The 25655-nt window shown below is 41.2% G+C and overlaps 2 protein-coding genes across 2 annotated transcripts in view; one reads left to right on the top strand and one right to left on the bottom strand.

The window, feature by feature from the left end:
- Positions 1 to 12520, bottom strand: part of LOC309605104 (N-acetylated-alpha-linked acidic dipeptidase 2) — a 120499-nt gene extending 107979 nt beyond the window's left edge. Inside the window, exons 1-3 of the mRNA XM_082340451.1 lie at positions 9431 to 12520; positions 5417 to 5560; positions 461 to 619 (exon numbers count right to left, since the gene is read on the bottom strand). Coding sequence (XP_082196577.1) covers positions 461 to 509 — 49 coding nt within the window. The 5' untranslated portion in view covers positions 510 to 619; positions 5417 to 5560; positions 9431 to 12520. The remainder of the gene's footprint in view (positions 1 to 460; positions 620 to 5416; positions 5561 to 9430) is intronic.
- On the top strand, positions 10841 to 25521 carry LOC309606627 (uncharacterized protein; the record flags this gene model as incomplete). Its single annotated transcript, XM_082343926.1, has 2 exons — positions 10841 to 11224; positions 25432 to 25521. 2 exons carry the CDS (start codon positions 10841 to 10843, stop codon positions 25519 to 25521), a joined length of 474 nt encoding a protein of 157 aa, XP_082200052.1.
- Between the last annotated feature and the right edge of the window lie 134 nt (positions 25522 to 25655).

Below are 25655 nucleotides of genomic sequence, written 5' to 3'. Positions count from 1 at the left end.
GTTTATCATAAGGAAAAAATTTTTTTTCTTTTTCTTCTATTTTAGAAGAATCAATCTTTCTCTCCCCACTCCCCTTTCTCCTTCCATCTCTCCATCTCTTGCTCTCTCTCTTTAAAGAGAAGTTGCTTAGGGAATAGTTTGGGGATTATATGTATTTCTATGAAGTTGTAGTGGAAAAGAAATTAAAACTAGATTTTCAGATATTTGCTTAGGGATTATTTAAAGCAATCTAATAATGCCCTCATCTTTGGAAGGGGTCCAAGAATTGTTGCATACTGAAAAGTTTTGAATTGACTCTGGCACTGGCCAAAATGGAATACATTCTCCATAGTCTGTCTCACCTACAGATTACAACTGAAAACTCTGAACTGACCATAAAAAGTAACCATGTGAGGAATGTGAAAAATTAAAACTAGAAAGTGAAATAAGGAGAGAAATTAAGACTTGAATAATTACCCACAGTGGAGGTGAGTTGGTGGAATTATTTTTCCTCTTCTCCTTCCTGGCATTGACTGAATTGAAGGAAGACTCAGTTCTCTGATCTACACAGCATGAGCATGCAGCAAAAGCTCAAACATAAACACCTGATTTCTAGTCAGAGGACCAGGAAAAGAGGTTCCTGCAAACAGAAAAGTGTAAGAGGAAATCATTTTTTTTCTTTTTATCTTTTCTTTTTCTCTTCCAGTGCTGCCCCAAGATCAGCCACTGTCAAAAAAGTGCAGTGAGTGGCAACAGTGAAATGGCAGACGGGGAAGCTTTGTCCCAAGAGAGAGCCCTTTTGTCCTTTTTCCAGAGGAACTGCAGAAAGAGGCCTCTATTGTCCAAAGTGGGGTGTGTGTGTGAAATCTTCTTAAGTGTTTTCTATTGTTGCTTTGACTTGAGGACCACCACAGTCCTAGGCCAGAAGGTGGTGTTAACTCTGGAAGAATCTCCAGTTTTCAAGGCTTGCTTATAAACGGTGTAAGGAGAAAGCAGAGAAGTCTTTAACCTGGGCTGGATTTTCCCTGCCACTGGGACAATACCAACCCCCCTGCCCCCCGAGTATTCTAAAAGTTATGCCCTGTACTGTGAGGGTTTTTCACTCTGGATAGTGGGAACTATTCCCAGCTCTGTGTGACCTGAGGTATTGCTCCATCTACCCCTTTGGGGTGGTTCTTTCCTTGATCTTGGATATTTTCCTCACAAGCATTCACTGATCTGTACTCAGAGGTAGGCTCCTGCTGTGGGACCTCTCTGGAGCTCCCTCTGTGCAACTCTACCCTCAACTAGTACTCAATCCTGGGAACTCCAGCCACCTTGGTTTTACTGAACTTCCAACCCTGTCTCTTCAACTCAGGGAGACCACTGGGCTCTGTCTGGGTTCCCCCTCCCTGTGACAAGTCTGGAAATCTCCAGGCAGTAAAATGGGACTGTCAAAGGCTCCCCTCCTTTGGTCCCTCTCTCTAAGTTTACTCTCCTGTGATGCTTATTGTCAAACGTCTGAAAACTGTTGCCTTTATATGTCACATTTCTGGGTTGTCCTTGTTTAAGATAGAAGAGCAAATCCCATCCCTGCTACTTAATTTTCACTCAAAACAGAAGACTGAGAGTAATTTATTAAATTACAGATTCAATTCTGTTAATGGATATCCAGCTATTCATTTTACTTACTTCTATCTTCAGGGGGTTTTAGTAGTGTGTATCTTCCAAAGAATTTACCCGTTCCATCTAGACTGTCAAGTTTATCAACATCGGCCTTTGCTAGATATTTGTTTTGCTGAATAAATTTACGTACGCCAGGTTTTGATGATGTTGCGGTGGGGGCTTCCATTTGAGTTTCTGGAAACTAGATTCTAAGCCCTGGTTGCACTGTAAGCTGTGGGTCCCAGCAAAGGGTGATGTGGGATGAGTGTTCCCACTCTATCCCATCCTCATGGCAGGAAGTACCCACTGGAAAGAGAAGCTCTTCTGGGTGGTTACTAAGCACTGATCTGACTTAGAAGAGGAGGAATCCCATGACCTTTGAGGCAGATGAGTCAGTGGTGGGTCAAGAAGGAAGAGGCGTGAGAATTTCAGGATCATGGTCACTACGGTCCATCAGGACCCTGACTTGCTAGGTGACTCCCAGGTTTAGATATTCCCATTCAGGGGCTAAGGGCACTGGATCCCCCAACCCTCGTGGGTCCAGTGTTTTAGCACCCTGCAGTCAGGATTGCTTCAGGATTGCTAAGCACCACCCAGTGCTTTGGATAAGAGCTTTCCTTTGGGTTTTTTTGGGCAGTGCTGCTAGGCATGTGGGATCATAGTTCCCTGACCAGGGATTGAACCCATGCCCCCTACGGTGAAAGCGTGCTTTTTTTTTTTTTTTTAATTGATTAATTAATTAATTTTTTTTTTTGGCTGTGTTTGGGTCTTCGTTTCTGTGCGAAGGCTTTCTCTAGTTGTGGCAAGCGGGGGCTACTCTTCATCGCGGTGCGCGGGCCTCTCACTATCGCGGCCTCTCTTGTTGCGGAGCACAGGCTCCAGACGCTCAGGCTCAGTAGTTGTGGCTCACGGGCCTAGTTGCTCCGCGGCATGTGGGATCTTCCCAGACCAGGGCTCGAACCCGTGTCCCCTGCATTAGCAGGCAGATTCTCAACCACTGCGCCACCAGGGAAGCCCCAGAAAGCGTGGATTCTTAACCACTGGACTGCTGGGAAAGTCCAAGAGCTTTCCTAATTCCTTTGAGCACTTCTTAGCCCTGGTAACACCTAAGCACTGCCCTATGCAGGAAGGAACTTAAAAGTCTCCCAACATCATGTATTGAAGAACCTATCATTTCCCCACTGTGTGTTCTTCATCTTGTCAAAGATTAGTTGAATGTATATGCACAGGTTAATTTCCTGGCTCTCAATCCTGTTCTATTGGTCTATGTATTTTTTTATGCCAGTACCATATCACTTTGATTACTGTAGCTTTGGAATATAGTTTGAAATCAGGACATATCACATTCTTTAATGAGACTATACTTAGATTTACTTAGCCATTTCACCAGTAATGGAATTGAGATTGGCCAGAGTTTCTTTTTTATTATTATTTTGGTGATTATATATTACGTTGTTATGACCAATTTGTACCTGCCACATATAGCACTTGTTCTTGTTTAAATTATTCAGTCAGGATTCTAAATATGTTCAACTTGAATTTCACTAGAGATTGATTTCCAAGAGAATTGTACCAATTTTTACTCCCATAACATGAGATATTTTGGGTTCCTCTTGTCATCACCAGAGCTTAATATTTTTAAAAAAATATTATTTTAACATTATTAAAATAAAATATTAATATTTTAAATGTTATTTTTAAAAATATCTGAAGGTAGTGATTGTGATTTTAATTTTTATTTCTCTGATATCCAATGAGTTTGAGCATCTTTTTATGTATATCTGTCTTTCTTTCCTGTGAACTTATTGCTTTGTCCTTCTGTGCTTGGGGTAGTGGACTTATACTGGTCTTATAGATTTTCAGGTCTCTTGATATATTCTGGTCACTTATCCTTTGCTAGTTTTATGGATTACAGTGTTTTTCCCAGCATTTCTCTTCCATTAAGATGACTTTTGATAACAGAAATGCTTAATGTTTGTAGTTAATTGATCATTTTTCTTATTCAATTTATGGTTTTTGTTTCTTTATTAGGAAATCCCTGTGGAAAAAAGGGTCAAAAAGATTTTCTTTTAATATTCACTCCTTTTAAACTGATGAATTTGTCTTTCCCATTGAACTCAATCCACATGAAATTGATTTTCGTGGATGGCATTAGGTAAATACCACAGCAGATTTATTGAGAAGTCTATTTTACACCCACATGCAATGCGTGCCTGTTCAGGCATAAATCAGACATTCATACATCAGGTGAGTTTGAAGCTTTCTCTTTGGTTCCTGTGGTCATTTTCTCCATCTTTGTGCCAATGGGCCATGGCTTAATTTTTACAGCGTCCTGAGATCATAACATCTGCTACTGACATCTCAGACTATATACTTGATATTTTGACCCAGGAAAGGACACTGCTCTAATATTGCTGATATCCATGTCTAGTGTAAAATTTATATGTATACCGTAATCACTTAGAATCCTCTCATTTTAGGACTGTATTCCCAGAAATTTAAATAATCCAATAAAGCATATATGATTACAAAGTCTTTTCTGACTAATCTTCTAGAAAGTAAATTGAACTCACTAATGTTTTACCTACTTACATCTAGAGTATTTTTTGGCTATTGTTCGTTTCCTGTATTTTCTAAACTAAAGAAAGGAAGTTTTCTTCTTTTTATAGTAAGCAAATGACTCAAAAAATATAACTGTGTATATCTTCCATGAAAATAATCTATTTTCCAAAATGTTTCATTAATTTTCTGAATCCCCAACATTCCATTTAAAATCTTAAGCTCTCTCATTAAACTTTTTTCATTAAGAAGTACATAAACAACCCTTTTGGACCATTTAGTGTATAATACTGTGTAGGGAAGACTAGCCCCCTTGGCTGATGGGAGTTCCTCTGGGACTAACAGGAGGGATGTAGGAAGCCTGGACTCTGCTTTCAGGAGTATGAGTGTGCCTGCTGGCTCCCCCGGCAGGGCAGAAATGGCAGATTGAAAACTGCCCCAGCATGTGCCCAGCCTGAGCCTAGTGAACACTCCAGCCCCATGAAGCATACTTCACATCGCAGCTCTGCACTGGACCAAGGGCTGCCAGGGCCCGGGGAAGAGCTGGCTGTAGAATGCAGAGGCATCTTGGACTGGGGAGGCATCTGAGCGGGGTGGGAGAGGCATTGCTGAAGTTTACCCAGCAGCACATCAGGAGCAGTCCTGATCTCTGACAGAGGCCAGACTGCCATAGCCCACTTCTGCGATACATGCAGAAAGCTCGCGTGAGCCCGACGGCTCCACAGCAGGGCGGGGGGTGGCAGAGGCTGGGGACAGGGATCGACTGTCAGGGACAAGAAGACTCAGACCAGAAGGTGTCTCTGAGCAGAGCCAGGTCAGCCTGGTGCTTGCACACGTGGCGCATCAGTCTAATGAATTATAATCTCAAAGAACTGAGTGACAAAAATTTGGTTTTCCTATGGCTCTTTTCTTTCCTGGCTTTACTCCAGGACCAAAGAAAGTCCCCAGTCTCTGAACTGCACAGCAGGAACTCACAGAAAAACTCCAAGAGACCCTCTCTTTCCCGTCAGAGGATCAGCAAAGAGGCCCCTGAAAACAGAATAAGTGTGGAGGTGGGGAGTCTCATTTTTTCTTGTTTTCTCTCCCACCCCTGACCCAAGACCAGGCTCAGTCATGAAGCTGCGCTGTGTAGCAACAGCAAAATGGCAGAGTGGTGCCAGTGGCATGGGCACCAATGGCCCTGGGAGAGCCCTTCCTTCAGGCCAGAGTAATTGGGAGAAGGGGTGTCTGTTACTTGAAGAGTGTGGGTGGAACCTCCTTTAATTTCTCTGTTGTCTTGCCTCTTTGTGCCAGAGAAGTCATGGTTGCACAGCCTGGGAGTGTAGAAGTGGGGTTAACTCTGGAAGAAATCTTGACTTTCAAAGCTTGCTTTTAAACTCTGTTAGTGGGAAGAGAGAAGTCTTTAATCTGGGCTTGATTTCCCCACCAGCGGGGCAATCCCCTTGCACGTCCTCTCCCCTACATCCCATGTAGTTCAAGGATTTCCCATTGTGGATGAGGAAACAACTACTCCCAGCCCTGTGTGAGATGCAGGCATTGTTCTACTGGTTCTCTTTGGGGTCCTCTTTTCTTGACCTGGAATATTTCCTCACAAACATTAATTGACCGGCATTCAGCTGTAGACTCCACCTTTGGGGCCCTCTAGAGATGTCTGTCTCTGTCTGTCTCTGTCTCTCTGTGCAGCTTTACCCTCAACTAGGCTTCAGTCCTGGGAACTCCAACCACCTTGACTCCCTGAACTCACATCTACACTCAGGGTCCCCCCACCCTGTGTTGTGGCCTAGAAATCTTCAGGCAGTAAGGTGGGTCTATCACTGGGTTTCCCTCATTTGTTTCCTCTTTCTCAGGGTTCACTGTCCTGTGCTGCCTATATAACACATTGAAATCATCTCATCATACCACATATAGTCAGAATTTTAAGTACAAAATAACATTCCTACAAATTATTACAATAAAATGTTATTCCAAAAATAACATTCCTACAAATCTGATTGTATGTCTTTTCTGAATAATTTTCAAGACAGTAAATTAAATTCATTAGTTTTATACCTAACTACATATGGAATTTTTTTTAATATTGTCTGCTTCCTGTATTTCCCCAGACCAAAAAAAAAAAAAAGTGTAGTTTAAGTAGTCAGCAATTCAAGAAATATGACTATGTGTATTGTCCATGAAAATAATCTGTTATTCAAATTTATTTTTGGAATCCTCAACATTCTCTTTAAGAACTTAATCTTTGGGCTTCCCACGTGGTGCAGTGGTTGGGAATCCGCCTGCTAACGCAGGGGACACGGGTTCGAGCCCTGGTCTGGGAGGATCCCACATGCCCCGGAGCAACTAAACCCGTGTGCCACAACTACTGAGCCTGTGCTCTAGAGCCTGCGAGCCACAACTACTGAGCCCGCATGCCACAACTACTGAAGCCCGTGCGCCTAGAGCCTGTGCTCCACAACGAGAAGCCGCCGCAATGAGAAGCCTGTGTACCACAAGGAAGAGTAGCCCCTGCTTGTCGCAACTAGAGAAAGCCCCTGCACAGCAACGAAGACCCAACGCAGCCAAAAATAAATAAATAAAATAAATTAAAAGAAAAAACTTAATCTTCACCTTTATGCTTTTTTCATTAAAGTATAGTTAATCAATGCTATTGAATCAATTTGTGTCTAGTGATACTTTAGATCTGAGAAGTAAGAAATTTCCTAAGTCTTTGTTTCTCTGTAAATCAGCCTAATTCAGTGTTTCTCAAACGTTAGAAGTCATCAGAATTACCTGGAATGACTGATAAACTACAGATTTCAGGTCCCACTCACATGACTTTTGATTCAGGAGGTCTTGGGTGTAAGCCACGAATTTGAATTTCTAACAAGGTTCAGGTGATGATGATACTGTTTGAATTGGAACCAAACTTTGAGAACCACTGGCCGAAGTAATTTTTTTATTCCATTTTATCTTCAACATTTCCTATTCTTCTGATTCATTTTATGTCTTTTTCAGTGGCTTATAACATTTCTTTTAATGACTATTCTCACTTATTAATCAGAAATATTTGGTATCATAAGTGTTTCAAAACTACGTTCCTTTCAGAAATGTAATTTGGAAGGAAACTGTATATTATGTAAACTGTAGGAAAGATTATTGAGTAGCACACCCTAATCAAAACCCTACTGCCAATAAGACAATCATCTCATCTCATTTATTAATTTATTCACTCATCAAATATTTTAGTGCCCAGACACTGGGCATTATCTGTCTTTATCTGCAGATAAAGACATTATCTGCTGGGAATATGGCACTGAACACTTCCTTTACCTCTTGCAATTTACACTATTATGTAAGAAAAGACCAGAGTTTATATAAAGAAAGACCTATTCTGGTCCTGAGGGTCAGTGGAGATGTGCCTGTAAAATAGATTTTTTTTCTTTCTGAGGGTGAATTAGTGAGTAGGATATACTAGAACAAGAGTAGGGAAAAGGTTTCCAACTAATATGGGGATTGTACGTAACCAAGTCTGTCCACGATGTGCAACCCTGGGTTTCTTGCCAGACTGCCATCCAGCCCTGCTCATCAATTAAACGCCACCTCCGTCCCTCCCACGCTTACCTTGAACGTGCACATTCACTGCGTCAAGCCCCATCCCGTTACAGGCAGGACATTCAAGTTGTAAAACCAACGAAGAGAGTCCTGCAAGTGAGGTGCTCAGAATCTGGAGAAGGAAGCAGACAGCAGCATTGGTGACAAAGCACTTCAGTCTGCAGGAATGCCTGGGCCGGGGTTGGGTAGGAAGGCCTCATAAGAAAGGTGAGGCTTGAGCCTGGGTGAAGAAGGGTCACTTCACTGAGAACAGGGAGGAAATGTGAGACAAAACTCAGCCTGGTCCCCAAGGCATGAACTGTGCAAAGCAGGACCTTTCATTGCTCTTCAATCAATCAATCAATCAATCAATCGTGGCTTCAAAAATATGTATAGGTAACATCTCTTAAGAATTGAGGACTGGGGCTTCCCTGGTGGTGCAGTGGTTGAGAATCCGCCTGCCAGTGCAGGGGACACGGGTTCGAGCCCTGGTCCGGGAAGATCCCACATGCTGCGGAGCAACTAAGCCCGTGCGCCACAACAACTGAGCCTGCGCTCTAGAGCCCGCGAGCCACAACTACTGAAGCCCACGCGCCTAGAGCCCGTGCTCTGCAACAAGAGAAGCCACCGCAATGAGAACCCTGCGCACCGCGATGAAGAGGAGCCCCCGCTCCCTGCAACTAGAGAAAAGCCCGCGCCCAGCAACAAAGACCCAACGCAGCCAAAAATAAATAAATTTATATTAAAAAAAAAAAAAAAGAATTGAGGACTGAATGAAGTGTCTGAGAGTGTGTCTTTGGTAATAAAGCTGAGAGTTAAAAAAAAAGACCATTAAGTTGGAATCATACACACCACACATATATTTTTGTAACTACATCAAGCTCACAAAACAGGTGAGCAACCACAGCGTATATTCTAGATAATGGGCCATGAGAGACGACTTTACTTTTAAAAAGATGGAACCAACAAAATTTATCTCACGGTATCTTCATGTTAAATAGCAATAAAAGGAGGTTAAAGTAGAAAAAGCTTAAACGACAATAAAGTATTATTGATTTACTTCGACTGGGAAGGAGTTCTCAGAGAGGGAGTTGCTGGGTATAGTCAGGTTCCCAATTTATCCCTCATTATATGTGGCCAGTGTTTAACAAAGGGCTGACAGGAAAACTGAAGGATCAAGCTGGGCACCTCCATATGAAGGAAATTTTTAGCAGTATTAAAAAACCTCACCTTTCCACTGTGATTATCAAGGAACACACAAACCCAACCCAGTATATAGGTTTCTCTATATACTGCCAACACTGGGGAAGTGGTCAAGAGACAGTCATGATTATCTTCCTTCTCACATAAAAGAAGAAATATGTCCTTAGATTCAGTGTACCATTCTTTCTTACCCAGAAACCCTTACAGAAGCCTAGAGTCCCAAGAGTCACCCACATCCGGCTCCCAGTAATGGTTGCCAGAGGTCAAGTAATCCCCACTACATCAGTGATGCTTTTTTTTTTTTTTTTTTACTTTTGAGTAAATTTCAAACTTTTAGAAGATTATTTTTGAAAAGCCAGGTAAAGATGGAAAACATTCACATTTCCAAGTACTTTCTCTTTAAAACAATAATAAATAAACATGAGTTTGCATTAGTAATAACCAAATGAGCGTCAAAGTTAGTAGGGTAGACACTTACGAATATTCAAAATGTTTGGTAGGTTTCTCTAAGGTGACTTGCTCTGTGAAGGTGTGGTGGGAGGAAATGTGCTGCTTTCAGACCATCAGGGAAGCTTTCACGTTGCCGTGTCAGTAGTAACTGGCCCACTTCTGACTCAGGCCAAGTTCTGTGCTGGTCGGTTTTCACTCTGTTCTCCACAACCGGCACGGAAACAGGCAAGTTTAACAGTTCATTTCTTTGGCACAGTCCACATGCCGTCACAGTGGAGGTTTTGTCTCTTCAAGTCTTGTTTGGTGACCCCCCCCATTCGAGTCATTATTATTCTAATCAACCAACCAAAGACACCAGTTCCCCGCTCTCTAATTTCCACTAAAGGCCTTTGACATGATTTCTGACCCACCTTGCTAGGTTCTAACATTCTCAGCATGTGTGATTTCACTAGGAACTTCAAACACTGAAAGGCATTGAAACATTTCACTGAAATTTGCTTTTCCATCACACTGTGACTGGGAACCTGCATTTTCTTTTATTTATTTATTTATTTAATTTATTATTTATTTTTGGCTGCGTTGGGTCTTCGCTGCTGGGCACAGTCTTCCTCTAGTTGCGGTGAGCGGGGGCTACTCTTCGTTGTGGTGCGCGGGCTTCTCACTGTGGTGGCTTCTCGTTGCAGAGCACAGGCTCTAGGTGCGAGGGCTTCAGTAGTTGTGGCACGTGGGCTCAGTAGTTGTGGCTCACGGGCTCTAGAGCTCAGGCTCAGTAGTTGTGGCACACGGGCTTAGTTGCTCTGTGGCATGTGGGATCTTCCCGGACCAGGGATTGAACCAGTGTCCCCTGCACTGGTAGGCGGATTCCCAACCACTGCACAACCAGGGAAGCCCTGGAATGTGCATTTTCAGATGCAGAAGACTGACTGATTGACCACTGTAAAACAAACAGATGCAGAAGGCACATGAGAGGCAGTGCAACACGACCAAAGCAGGATATTCCTTGTTTTTGATAAAGCAATCCTTTAGAATAGGAACTTTCTGGAGACACTGTGAAATGAATTTTCCTTGTAAAATTATCATCCATCTTCCACACGTTTGGTGAATATGTGCAATCTATCTACGATCCCCAGATGTGACGGCTCCATCAGAAAAAACTAAAAAATCAAAAACGGTACCAGGTGCCATTCCTGGGCCTTGTCCAAGGGCAGCCAGTGGAAGAGTCTATTTTATTCTCTTCTCCCCTCATTAAATAATAACAGCGGCAGAGAAGGAGATCATTTGCATTTGAACAAACGGCATCTAATACCTAACAAGCGAAGCAACTCTTTCAAGCGTTAGATTCTAAGTGTCTGATGGTCCCAAGGATCAGGAGGGCTTATTTGTCTTAAGACGGTTGGCAGCAGGATCCCCTGTAGTCACCATCCCAACGCTTACGAGCATGCGTCATTATCCAGTCAGCAACTGGGGGGGTTCTCTCGGCCGGGTTCTTCATCACCGCCTGGCGGAAGCTGTTATCCACATAGGACACCACCTGCCCGCGCGGCCCGGGCCAGGGTGTCTGCGCCCTCGGCCGCCGCCTCCGCCCTGCGCGCCCCGCCTGCCTCGGCCCAATCAGCCAAACCTCGGCGGCGGCGGGTCGGCGGGGCGAGGGTCGCGCGGCGTCCGGCGGCCGGGAGCTCCTGCTTCCTCCGTCAACTTCGCGCCGCGCGACCGGAAGGTTTCCTCCGGACCCTGGCTCTACACGCCTCGCCGGCTGCTCTCCGGCACTGCGGCTGCGGCTCCTCCCGGCCCCAGCGGGCCGGAGTTATTTTTAGAGAGTTCGGTGAGGAGGTAGGCGGGGGGCTGGGGGGGTGCAAGAGCCTCCCGCTCCTCCGCGCGCAGGACCGCCCCCTCCTCTCCGGGGCTCGCGCCGCCGCCCGGGGTCCCCGGGAAGCACTCGGGCACCGCGGCCGCCGTCTGAGGACCGGCTCAGGTCCGGGCGCCGCGAAGTCGGGTCGCCTAGGCCGCCGTTCCCGCCGCGCCGAGGTTACATATACTGCGCTTGGCCAAGCCCACCAACTGCTGCTGCCTCCCCTCGGGCCGCGCCGCCGCCGCCCCCAAGCGGCGCGCGCAGAGCTGCCAGAGCGACACCCCGCTGCGCCCTCGGCCCGCTGGCTCTCGGCAACTTTGTTCCCGGGCTGCGGGCGCGGGAGGGAAGGGGCCGCAGGCAGCCGGGTCCGGACTCCCGGCGGCGGGCGTCGCGCACAGCCCCCCGGAGAGTGTTTGGAAAGCGGCGACTCCCCTCCTCTTCCCCGCCTCGTTCTCCTCCTGCGCCTGTGTGCCGCCCCGCCGCTCCTCGGGGAGCACATCAGTGATGTTTTATGATGTTTCACATACATTAAAATATTTAGGTCCTTATAGCACACGGAACCATACCGAATATTTTGTAATAACCTATAAGGGAAAAGAATATGAAAAATTATATATAATATATATATGGCTGAATCACTTTGCTGTACATCTGAAACTAACACTGACATTGTAAATCACCTATACTTCAATTTTAAAAAAGAAAAAATAATTGTTTCACAGTACAGTGGACCATACCAAAAAAAATTTAGATCCTTCACATTTCAAAGATACATCTTGATGGTCATGTCTGTACGTCAAACTTCTCACATTGTCAAACAGCTAGATATTGTGATTGCTTATTTCTTTACTGAAGGAAATCGTCTCTGTGGGAAAAAAGAATATTCCAGTCAAAATTAGTTTTTAAATTCCTATAAAGGTTTCCTAACCAAGAGTCATCCACCTCTCCAACAGTTTTCCTTCTGTATATAAGAAACTCAGGGCTTTCCTGGTGGCGCAGTGGTTAAGAATCCGCCTGCCAATGCAGGGCACACGGGTTCTAGCCCTGGTCCGGGAAGATCCCACATGCCACGGAGCAACTAAGCCCGTGCGCCACAACTACTGAGCCTGCGCTCCAGAGCCTGTGAGCCACAACCAATGAAGCCCGCGTGCCTAGAGCCCAAGCTCTGCAACAAGAGGAGCCACCGCAATGAGAAACCTGCGCAACCGCAACGGAAGAGTAGTCCCCGCTCGCCACAACGAGAGAAAGCCTGTGCGCAGCAATGAAGACTCAACGCAGACAAAAATAAATAAATAAATAAGTTTATTTAAAAAAAAAAAAAACAACTCAGTTTTGTTGTGGTGTTAGTTTCTTCCAAATAACTTGGACATCTGGAGTTTCATTCAATTTATAGCTCCGGGCGGTGTGTCCTAATTGGTTTGAAAAATCAATCAGTAATAGTACCAGCCAGTGACTGACTTAACAAAAGGTAGTTAATTAAGCTTTTCTACTTTCATTATTTCATTTAAGTGTCACAACCATCCTATCAGGATTTCTTGTTCAAAATTACCCTGCTGGTAAATGTGGGAGCCAGAAATCACACTTTTGACCAAATTAAAATCCACAAGTCATAAGTCTCCAAGATGAGACAAAATGCAAGCAACATGTTCTCTAAGCAACTATGTTAATTGAGCCAACAAGCATTTTCTGGTAAATTTACAGTTCAAGGAACAATCTATCAGCTTGGGGATGTAATGGCTAATAAAACAACATCCTTAGATAATAAAAAATTTTTAAAAAACCACGGTTGTAAAAATGAAGAAATGTACACAATGCCACTTCGTCTGTCCCTCACCCGTGATCTAGAAAATACCTTTATTGCAACTCACTGATTAAAATGCATGAAAATGTGCATATACAAGACACAGTCACAAACTAAATATTCTCCTTTGATATCCTTTATCTCAAACAGAAATCACCATTAAAAATCAATTTCTGAATATATGAGTTAATAGGATTAATCTTTGTAAAAGTGGGTCAGATTTCAGTCTTCTTATATGAGTATAGTAAGTTTTTAAATTTTACCCTCCTATCTTTATTATTGACATCCTTGTATTTAAAAACAAAAAGTTAAGGAGAAGGGATTATTCTAAGTTCTTTGGAACTATTATCAAGAAGTCCTTCCCATTGTGAAATGATGTAACTCTCATGTAATGACAATCAACACCAGAAAACAAATCATGCTTTTAAACTTTTATTTTGTAAAAAACATTTATTTGATCTGAATTTCTATACCACACGAATGGTCACTCTAATTTCTGCTACTTATGCACAGTTACAAATGTCACTTTTCTGTAGACACATTCATTATTGCTTGCTCTAAGTCAGAGGTTTCTGAAGAGTCATTTACCAACACTCAAAAACAGTTTTTTTCTCAGATAATTTACTGCATTATCTACTTATCTTTTGCCAAATATTCTCTAACATACACACATGTTACCACTTGTAATACATTTATATGAGTAGAACAAGATGCTCCTAACCCATTTTTAGGATCTACACTAAGTAAAAAATTACACGATACCTGGAAACTACTTTCTGAGTCCTTATAATCTATATAAACAACCAAGGAATTCATAGATAATAGACCTAAAATTAATCATCAAATTATTCCAAAAATATATAGCAAGACAAGATGGCAAAATAATTTAATTCATAAAAATGGTTGAAAGAATGTGGTAATTTTTAAAATTCGACAAATGAGAGCATTACATAGAAACTACCTCAGTTTGCTGATAAATTAAGATTATTATATTATTGTTTGTTTTGGGAAAGTAGCGTGGACTCCTCTTATGTAAACTGTGTATTTACCTAAGGAATATATATATGTAGTCTTATCAATGCCTGCTGTGGAAGTAATAATGTGAAGTCAGCTCAAGATCAAGGCTTCCAAGTTTGGTAATGGAAGCTTTCAGAAGTCACTGTAGTCGGTGAGCTCCAAACACAATCACTCTGTTCTGAAGAAGAATGAATTTGGCTCCTTAAATCTCCTTATATTGAGTCCTTCAAGACCACACCCACTTCTTTCAAGTGAGTGCATTTCAGAGGTCTTTGGACGGGTGCTAATATGGGTAATTAGATCTCTTAAAATCAGAGGGAAAGATCTATTTAACACCCTGGCTAATCTTCATAAACACATCTCCACAAACATCATCTCATCAAGAGACACAGATTTTACAACAAACCCACCCATGAATGCCACCTGTATATCTAAATTTCTAGACATCAAGGACTTTTACAACTTACAAAAAAGCTAGAGGGCTTCCCTGGTGGCGCAGTGGTTGAGAATCTGCCTGCCAATGCAGGGGACACGGGTTCGAGCCCTGGTCTGGGAAGATCCCACATGCCGCGGAGCGACTAGGCCCGTGAGCCACAACTACTGAGCCTGCGCGTCTGGAGCCTGTGCTCTGCAACAAGAGAGGCCGCGATAGTGAGAGGCCCGCGCACCGCGATGAAGAGTGGCCCCCGCTCGCCGTAACTAGAGAAAGCCCGCACACAGAAACGAAGACCCAACACAGTTATAAATAAATAAATAAATAATTTTTAAAAAAAAGCTAGAAAACATTATTTCATCAGTTAGTGACTTTAGAAAACCTGTTTGAAAACTGGGAAATGTTTTACCTGAGGTTTGTTTATATTCTGTATTGGAGGATGCGCTCTATTGATTGATTTATTCTTGTGTTTCAGTGTAAGACTTTAAAGCAACAGCATTTTTGGCCACCAGAATAGAGATTTCTCCTACTCCTCACACTCCATATCAAGACCCCCAAGGCCTCCCAGCAAGAGCAGAGCTGGAGATTCTCTGCCTGGCGCTCCTTATGCCAGCTAAGGGGGAACAGTAGAGAAAGGATGACATGCCCCAGTTCAGCGACCCTCTGGGCCAAGGGAAGGGAAGAGGAGTTGTCCTCATGTATGGAATTTATATCTACTTATGTCTCAGTCCAATTAGTTCTCTGTCTATGGAGGGAGTTATTTGCCACCTTGAGCAAACCTCCATCCTAGTTACCACTGGTTCCACATATTCTTCGTGCAGTCACGGAAAACCAAACTGTGGATTCTGAAGAATCAGCTCAGAGCTTGGCACAGAGTTCTTAGAGCACTGCCTTGGCTATGCAGAAACCCTTGGGTCCAGCAACAGTCTGAGCTGGATGAGAGACAGAGCAAGGCTCCGAGGAGCTGAAAGAAGTGCCGGGAGGAGAGAGGGAGGGAGGGAGCCCCATCTTCCAGGATGTCCCACTTCGTGCATAGGCATGCTTCCCCTATGAGGTCACCATTCCTCTGCTTCCTCTGAGGTCTGCGAGTTTCCCTGGGTTTAGCTATTAAGGGATAGGGCAGGAGGTGCCTTTTAGTTCTGGGGCCATAGGGCAGGGCCTCAGCAGGAGGAGACCCAGCTGAGCAGGTAACTATTCATGGGGCAGAGTGTGGGCAAAATGGGTTGTAACCTTTTGGAAGCTGCAAGTCTCCCCGTTCTCCTGACCCTCCAACATCACTGCATGCAGTCAGTAAAATGGGGAAGGTGTGGACTATGGGAATTCTGAAGGAAGGGAAGTGAGAGCCTAGTAGTTGTGAGGTTGCGGGCAGAGCACTTTTTCTGTCAAGGTCGCTGAACACAACATTCTCTCCTCTTTTTTTTTTTAAATACGTTTATTTATTTATTTATTTATTTATTTGGCTGCGCCGGGTCTTAGTTGCAGTATGTGGGATCTAGTTCCCTGACCAGGGATCGAACCTGGGGCCCCTGCATTGGGAGCGTGGAGTCTTAGCCACTGGACCACCAAGGAAGTCCTCCCCTCTTAAATTCAGAAAAAAAAAGCAGTGATGGGTGGAAGAGCTTCCTGTGCCCTGGGCAGTAGAGCATTTCTCTGGTCTTCTCCAGATATACCCAGTCCAATCCTACAGGTAGAGGAGTCAGCACATTTTTTTACCTCCTGGAATTTCTCCTGTCAGGAACTCCCAAATTCCCCACCTGAACCGGGGGCTGCTGAGCTTTTTCTCCCTGGATTGCTTTTCCCCTAGGTGAACCATGTCAGTACCATGACAAGGTCCAACAACTATAAATATCAACCAGCCTTCCATGTCTCTATGAAGTTAAATATTTGCCAAAGTGGGAGGATAAAAATATTTATTAGCAGTTTGCTAGCTATAGTTAGGCATTTTAAATATTTGACATGTGGTATGTGGACCTCAATTTGTACTCTTGCTCTGACCTCATAAATATTTTTATTTTTATTTTTTAAATATTTTGTATTTTAAAAAATCTTGGTAAAGTATGACAGTCAGAGTAACCAGCTGGGGGTGCCCTGTACAAGTCGTCAAGTGAAGCTTTCCTTTGACACCCACCTCTTCCCATTCTAGTGCCCGCTTCCCATCCAGCTTCTTTGAAAATTGCTTTTGTCCTCTGTAACTACTGAAGAAATAAAATTTATATTTTAAGGCAGGACAAGAGAAATTAAACATAAATTTCCCTTTCAGTGTCTGTTTAGGCGTCCTCTCTCCATAATGTGCCATGTGCATCTGCATTACACATTAACCAGAGCTTCTGATGCTTCTTACTCACCTCTTCATAATTTTAAGTGTGATTGTTTAAGATTAGAGTGTAGTGAATTCATAATTTTCAGGAAGTGAAGATGTAAAATTTTGCATATGGTGGTAATAGGATGTGTTCCTAGTACATCTGAACTTATCACTTGATGTGGTTCAGTGCAGGCTACCCCAAAATGTGCCACTTTGACATATTGGTTATACTTAAGAGACAACCAAGAAGGACACTCTAAACCTTCATTGTCCCCCTGAAAGCAGGAAATAAATCTCCCATACGAAAGGTATCCTCCTGTTAACAGAATGTAGAGAGATATTCTAATCACCAAAGATAGGAAACTGAAAGCTAAGAAGGCTGCATAAACAAACTTTGTTACTTTACTAATTTAATACCCTAAGACCAAACTTCTTTGTTTTGTCAGTTTTTCACAAATGTATTGTTTCTTTGTCTAAAAGGTATAAAAGCTGCCTACTTGGGTCACTTCTCTGAGTCTCATTTTTCTATGAGCTCCCATACATAACGAATTAAATTTGTTTTTCTCCAGTTGATCTGCCATATGTCAATTTAGTTATTAGAGCAGCCAAAGAACCTAGAAGAGAAGAAAGAAAAATGTTTCCTCCCCCCACACCCATTAACAAGATATGTGATGAATTAACCATGACTTGCGTCTGCTATGCTATGAAGTAATTCCCGGGGCACATAAAGGCTGATCATCACTGAGGTAGAGCAAAGGGAAGAAAAACACAAATGGTAAGTGCTGATGTCTGATCATTCAAATCTTCCACCTTGAGGTGAGTAGGGGCTGTGTGAAGAATTTTAAACCACTGATTCTCAAACTTGCCGGAGCGTTGGAATCATCTAAGGAGTTTTGGAAAAGGGCGATGCCTGTGTCCCATCAGAGAAGTTCTGATGTAATGTTCCGGGGCATAGCTTAAAACTGGGGAGTTTTAGAAACTCCCCAGGTGATTCTAACGTGCAGTCAAGTTTGAGAACCGTTGTCCAGATTTAAACCTAAAATGTTCCTCCGTTTCTATATGTACATTCACCATTCCACAGTTTTTAAAATTAGATTACTCAGAACTTGATATATTGATAGATAATATGTTATTGATTAAACAGAGTTCCATATATACATATATATGGCATGGTCTGGCACAATATTTTCTTTGATTATACATCTAATTTCACCTGGCACACATATGCATTATTCTTTCTTGAGTTGAAAATGTGGCCCCGTCCTGACTGTGTTGCCAGATTGGCATTGACAGTAGTGTGTCTATTAAAGCTCTCTAACTTTCGTGTACTGGGATCCTGACTCTTTAAAATCAATAATTTTCAGGACTCTCAGAGAGAGGGCTAGGTAGCATTGGTGCTTCAATCTTTGTCCTACCACCTGAGAAGCAGATTTTGCTGTCTGAAAGTAGGATACTGGTCACTGTAAACTTTGCTAAATATCCAATTTAACCTTAATTTTTTTTTTTAAATTTTATTATTTATTTATTTATTTATGGCTATGTTGGGTCTTCGTTTCTGTGCGAGGGCTTTCTCTAGCTGCGGCAAGTGGGGGCCGCTCTTCATCGCGGTGCGCGGGCCTCTCACTATTGCGGCCTCTCTTGTTGCGGAGCACAGGCTCCAGATGCGCAGGCTCAGCAACTGTGGCTCATGGGCTTAGTCGCTCCGCGGCATGTGGGATCTTCCCAGACCAGGGCTCGAACCCGTGTCCCCTGCACTGGCAGGGAGATTCTCAACCACTGCGCTACCAGGGAAGTCCTAACCTTAATTTTTAAAGTGTATTTATGTGGAAATGTGCTGAATAAGAATGAGAATTCTATCAGAATATAAGGCCACTGCTTCTAGGTTTCATCCCATTCCTGCTATGTCCCCTTACTGAATTAAGTAATTTAGTTGACCTCCATTGTCTATTGAAGGCCAAGTATGTGCCAAGGATACCATATGCTTCTCTCCATTTCTCTCATCAAATTGGTGGATGCTTAGATGCTTGGATACTACTAGACTGAAAATACTAAGAAGGTAAGGACAGTAGTTTTTTAATTACTATATTCCCACTATCTTACACATGCTTAAAACATAGAATACTATAAAAATGTGGTGAATGAATGAATAAATAAATGAAAGAGTGAATATAAACAATATTTTTCTGGCATTAACAAAGTTTTCCAAAATATAGGTAACATAATAAGACTGAAAATAATAAATCATAATGTCAATAAAATGTAAGAAATAAACTGATTTCCAGATTCATAGGCCAAGGAAATTCTATTATTTTGAGATTTGAAATGACTATACTGTAATTTTATTCTATAGGTTGGATTTTGAGACTTCCTCAGGATGGAATATATATATTAGTGGAAGATAAATATTCCTAGTGATGGGAAACAGAAAACAAGACTTAGAATGAGACAGTCAGGATTTATTTTTATTTATTTATTTTTATTTTTAAAATTTTTATAGTATAGTTGATTTACAATGTTGTGTTAGTTTCAGGTGTACAGCAAAGTGACTCAGTTATGCATATACATATATCCACTCTTTTTTAGATTCTTTTCCCATATAGGCCATTACAGACTATTGAGTAGATTTCCCGTGCTGCACAGTAGGCCCTTATTTGTTATCTCCGTTATATATAGTAGTGTTTATATGTCAATCCCAATCTCCCAATTTATCCCTTCCCCACACTTACCCCCTGGCAACCATAAGTTTGTTTTCTACATCTGTAACTCTCTTTCTGTTTTGTAGATAGGTTCATTTGTACCCTTTTCTTAGATTCTACATATAAGCGGTATCATATGATATTTGTCTTTCATGAGACAGGATTTAAATAGGCATATATATAAAATCACTTAGCATTAGGTGATATAAACATCATGCACTGACAAAAACAAAACAGATTTGCATATGAAAGAGTAATACACATGATTGAGAATTCACATTTCTAGAAATAGAATGATACATATACCCTGTAAGAAAGAAGAAAAAGAAACTGAATAAAGAAGGAAACAAAGAAAAGAAAGAAACCAAGACACCAAGAAAGAAAAACAAAGAAAATACCTTGGTATATGGTCATGGGATAAATGATGACTGAAATGTGAAAAAATTGCATAAACTGTAATATGCTAAATTCCATGAAACTGGGAGTTCACTTCTTTCAGATACTCAGGGCAAGTGAAAATCTCTCAAATGAGTTAGGGGACAGGCTGATTTGCTCTAACAAAGACTGTGACTCAGAGGCTGTTTTTCTTTTTTCTTTCTTTTTTTTTTTTGGGCTGCCCTGAGTGGCATGTGGGATCTTAGTTCCCTGACCAAGGATGGAACACTGAAGTGGAAGAGGACCGCCAGGGAAGTCCCCAGAGGGTGTTTTTCTTTCACGTGTCCGTTCATATATAGCAGCTAATCAAGAGGAAGATTGATATCTTCAATAACTGGCTTTTTTCTAAGTGCGCAGAAAAGAGCTTATTGATGCCATCTCTTATCCATCCTGAGAAAATAACCTGAGCAAGGGGATCTAAGTGTAAGGAAATAATGTACTGTGTTCCAAAGCAGTTGTGTTTCCACCCTATTGGGTCAAGATTAGGCATATGACACACCAACCTTCAAGATTTATCTGGAAGTGCTGGATGCACATTAAAAGCTTTTGTTTGTTTGGTTTGGTTTGGTTTAGAAGAAAAAAATTCAATGGCAGGAACAGCAGAAGAAATATACATGAGGTTATATTCAATGAAAATAAACTGATCTTCAACAAGAACGATGTCATAGTGTTCTGGGTTAGAACCAGGAATGAGTAGTCAAGAAGAGTAAACTCTGCTTTTCACCATTGTCAAGATGTCGAGTGTTTACCTTTTCAGCATCTGGCTCCTAAGGGTCATGGACAAGGAATATCTACTTATCTTTGAATCTCTTAAATGGAAGACTAAGTCAGAATTGATTCTCCAAATTTGGAAATACTTATCAGAAAGTCCCCTTATTCTGTCCATCTATATTACCTAGCTTTCATAGAACACGTTCTCCCTACTCTTCTCCCCTGTTTCATGTAGCCCTTCATTAACTAACAAATTTCTTTATCAGCTTCTTTTGACAAACTGCATCTCTCCAGCTGATCTCAGATTGTATAATTTTACTTTATTTGCCTTCAACTCATCACTTCTTTCCATTTCCACCTAAAATTCCTGAGTGCTTTCTGTTGACACTAAAATTTCAGTGAGCAACAATCATTACACCTTGAATTTCATAAGCTTAATTTTGCCCCTTTTCAAAGAAAGTTTTATAGCTAATATTCTTCTTATTTAGTTTGCATTTAGTTGTACATACTGGCAGAATTAGCTACTATGGGCCTTTGGACTTGTCTTTGATTGGAAGGTGAGGAAAATATGTACTGGATACATTTTCTTAGCTATAATATCAAGAATTTCTTATTCTAAAGCCGTTTCTACATCTTTCAGTTTTGATGACCTTTATTAGAATTAATGTCATCTGGGTCATATTTACAATTGAGTAATGAAATCAAGGTGAGGCCACTGGGAACACTGCCAGTTAAACCCATCATGTGAGTCTTCTCATCCCCAGAAGAGGTTATTTATTTATTTAGCTGGTCACTTTTTTTTTTCTTTTTTTGTGTCAGAGATTTTTCAAAAGAAGATTCTTCTTCAAAAAAAAAAAGATTCTTCAGAGAAGATTATCGATGGAAATAAAAAAACTGATACAGAAAATTCAGCATATGTGTAGCTTAAAAAAGGAGATAAACGTGTAAAACAGAGAATGTATAAAGTGAGAAGAGAACATGGCCCATGATAAATTCCTGGGAAAGCTATAATTTTAAAGAAACATTAAGGAAAATGAGAGGAATTATGGCAAATAAAAATGGCAAAATAAAGGAAATAAATGGTGCTTTGAAAGCATAAACTGAGTGCTTACCATGTGAGCTTGATTTTACCAGCACCATATAGTAGACCTTTATCACTGTAGCTAAAGATACTAAGAATTAGTGGAGATGACTGCCCAGGTTCTCCTCCTGTCAGCTTTCCTTTGATTCCTTGCTAGTGACTAAGGATTCAAGATTATGTTAAATATAGTTACTGTTATTAGATAATGAAAAATGCAGAAAATATGATTTTCGTCCCCAGCTCAACTCCTGATGTGTGATTTTGGTCAAATTTCCTCATATCTCTTTGATATTTTATTACATTTTTAATAGAATATTTTTTAAACATTTTATCTCTTAATTTTCTATCCTTTTTATAGGATTTAATTTCTGTTCACCTAAAACATTTGTCTTTTAGACCATGAAAACTTTCAAACTTTGGGGGACTCTGAATTGTACAAGCATGCCACTGTTTTAAAGGGAAGGGCTTAAGTTTATTGTTTTCTTACTAGAGAAAATCATAAGGAAATACCTTTTTTGGAAAAGATAGGAAGAAAATCTACAAAAAACTGGAAGAAGAGAGACTTGTTGCTATGTGGAAAGGAGATTAGTAGCAATTGTTTCCTTCAATCCCATTTTAGGAAAGGCATCATTCACTCTGTGTTACTTTATCTCCAGCAACGAGGAATTCTTCCTATGTGAGTTTCTCCCCTCACCGATGGTTCATTTCCAAGATACCTGGGAAACATCCACAACTAACCTGCATTAACATAATCCTTTTAAGTAGAAAAATCACATTTACTGAAAGGAAGCAGCCTGTAAAAATCAAAAAAGGATGATGAAGAAAAAATTTTTCTGATTTGTAGAGCCTTGTGCTTGCAAGATCAACACAGTTTCTAGAGAGTTCGAGTACAGGGAAGCTTCTTATATGGAGTGAAGGAACCATTGCCTCAGTAAATGTTCAGACTAATCTGACATCATTTCTCAACAATTCTGTAATAACATTGTTCTTCATCAACCAGGTAAAAACATACCATAGGGTCTATTATTCCCCTCAACATCCTATCCTTGAACACAAATCTGTAATTCTGTATATATCAAAAAGTGTGTTTTTTTTAGGAAATGTGTGGCTGGACTGTATAATTATTTTTTTTTTGTATCTCTCTTCCATATTATTATTTATTTGCTTATATGTTTATATTCTTATAAGCAAGTTTTCCACTATCTTCTGTGTTACTGCCTTACATGCTGTAGATTTTATATACAACTTTAGGAATAAGTGAGCATATCTATATGAACTATTTTATGGATCCTATTGTCAATGAAAATTCAATTAACAATCAAGATAAGGAAAAAAGAAGAGCATTTCACTCAAGCCAAACTGAGGAGTATAACTCAGGAGACAGACCCTCAGAAGCTCTGAGAACTATTCCACCTGTTAGAAATGGAAGGAAACTAACACACCATTGTAAAGCAATTATACTCCAATAAGATGTTAACAAATAAATAAATAAAAATAAAGAGAACCTATGGAAAAGAAAAAAACACAGAAATGGAAGGAACAGTCACATACATTTTCAGGACAAAGGGATCATACATCAAAATGACATATTGATATTTTATATAAAGCTCACCAAAGATATACAGTCCAGGTAAACACATACAAAGTTAGCAGCAAGTTGTTATGATCCCTTACAGAGTTGAGAAAGAATGCTCTTCTTCAAGAAGTTACATTGCTAACATTAGAAGAAAGGGAAAAAAGAGATCTTTATGCTCAAGTGGGCACCCCCATCTTTGAGGAGGTCTAGTTAGTGTGGAATGCAGATGTACACTGCACATTAGGGAGGGAGAGAGGAGGCCCAAACAAACACAGGAAGAGAATTTTATGTTTAAATTTTCTTGTCATATCTAAAAATACAAATATTATTTCATCATTATCAATGTCTCATCTACTTTTTTCCATCAACTAGTGCAGTGGTTTCAAATGGGGGTGATTTTTTCTTCCAGAGGGCAATTGTTGATATGTGGAAAAATTTTTGGTTCACATTTAACTTCACAATTGGAAGTTACCATTGATATTTCATGGGTAGAGACCATGGATTCTGCTAAACATCCTACAAGGCAGCCCTACAAGAAAGAAGAAACCGGTCCCAACTGTCAATTGTTCTGATGTTGAAAAAGCCCTGAACTAGAAAATCTTCATATAGATTAATAGTAAGACTTTTAATTAGCCAGTAACAGGAGAGAACAGGCAGGAATAAATGGAAAGCTAAGAATGAAAATACAATGTTGTCGGTCTAAGATTTATATGGGATTCCTGGAAATCACTCTAGATGATTAGATTCATATCTACTAGCAAACAATATTTTGACTTGGAATTTTGTCACTGTGATTTGAGACTTTCTGCCTTTCAATCTGTAAACATATTTTCAATACTGTGAATAATACATCTGAATACATTCTTTGATTATTTTGTTGCTTATTTATTAACATTTGTTTTAGGTACTGAGGAGTAGCCATGAACAAGACAGACATCATTCCTACCCTTATGAAGGCTATAGTCAGGGAGCAAGGAATTGAATAAATGCTACAGGAATTGTAGTTAAAATTTGGGTCAGTGTATGAAAGAGGAAAAAAGGGAGTATATTAAAGGAATATAAAATGAAGTATAAACTTAGGCTAGTGTAAGGGAGTGGCATTTGAAGACAGACTTGAAGGGTAAATAGGGTGGGGTGGGTGGAGATCCTGAGGTGGGAAAGAGGTCAGGTACAGGACCTAGAGGAAGACTAGGAGGACGGTAACAGATCACCACATTTCCCTATTCTTCCTCACTATCGATCAGTTTTAGAAGATTCCACACTGCAGAACCACGCACCATCAGGGAATCATATATCTAGGGAAAGGAACAGGATTTTATTGAGCATGGCTAATTTTCAGGTAGTTTGGCATCTTGCATCAGAATTTGGATGTAGTGCTGCTTGCTGCCTACTAATTCCAATGTACTGTATCTTCCTTCTTTGTCCAGAGTTAGGAAATCTGTATCCAATGGAAAAGCCTTTTGCACTTGTAGATGTTAGAGCCAAAGACTCTTTCTCAAAATGAAGGCTTTATAGAGCCTTGAGCATAATAATGTATCACCCAAATAATTTCAATTAACTTTATCACCCAGCCATTGGATACAAGTTCCATAAAGGCAGGTATGCTGCAGCATTTTCTTCATAGCTTTGTCATTGCTAACTAGGTCTGTACCTGGCACCCGGTAAAGAGAGGGTTTAATCATCATTATGATCATAATATCCTTTTTAAAAAAATATTTATTTAATTTACTTATTTCGTTGTGACAATTCTTAGTTGTGGCTCGCTGGCTCCTTAGTTCTAGCACGTGGACTCTTAGCATGAATGTGGGATCTAGTTCCCTGACCAGGGATCGAACCTGGGCCCCCTTCATTGGGAGCATGGAGTCTTAACCACTGTGCCACCAGGGAAGTCCTGACTATAATATCCTTTTTTAAAAAAAATATTTGTTTACTTATTTCGTTGTGACAGGTCTTAGTTGCGGCTTGCTGGCTCCTTAGTTGTGGCATGTGCACTCTTAGTTGGGGCATGCATGTGGGATCTAGTTCCCTGACCAGGGATGGAACCTGGGCCCCCTTCATTGCGAGCTTGGAGTCTTAACCACTGTGCCACCAGGGGAGCCCTGACTGTAATGTCCTTTTAATCTCTTAGCTGCACCGTCCTCCAGCTCTCCAAGCGCTCTCACAGACGTCACTCACCCAGTATTCCTCGGCAGCCTCTTCAGTGGAACGGTGCCTGTGAGCCCTGTGCTCCTGACTTTGAGAGCAGACCAAACAGAGCAAGCTCTTGTGGGCTTCACAGAAGATCTTCTTTGTCTCCTTATGGGTCCCACACGTATGTTCCTCAGAGTTCAGGAATTGCCCAAGATTTGCTTT

Source organism: Balaenoptera borealis (genome assembly GCF_965194805.1).
Source record: "Balaenoptera borealis genome assembly, chromosome: 11".
Taxonomy (NCBI): domain Eukaryota; kingdom Metazoa; phylum Chordata; class Mammalia; order Artiodactyla; family Balaenopteridae; genus Balaenoptera; species Balaenoptera borealis.
The sequence above is the reverse complement of the archived record's forward strand: the minus strand, read 5'-3'. Positions and strand labels throughout refer to the sequence as shown.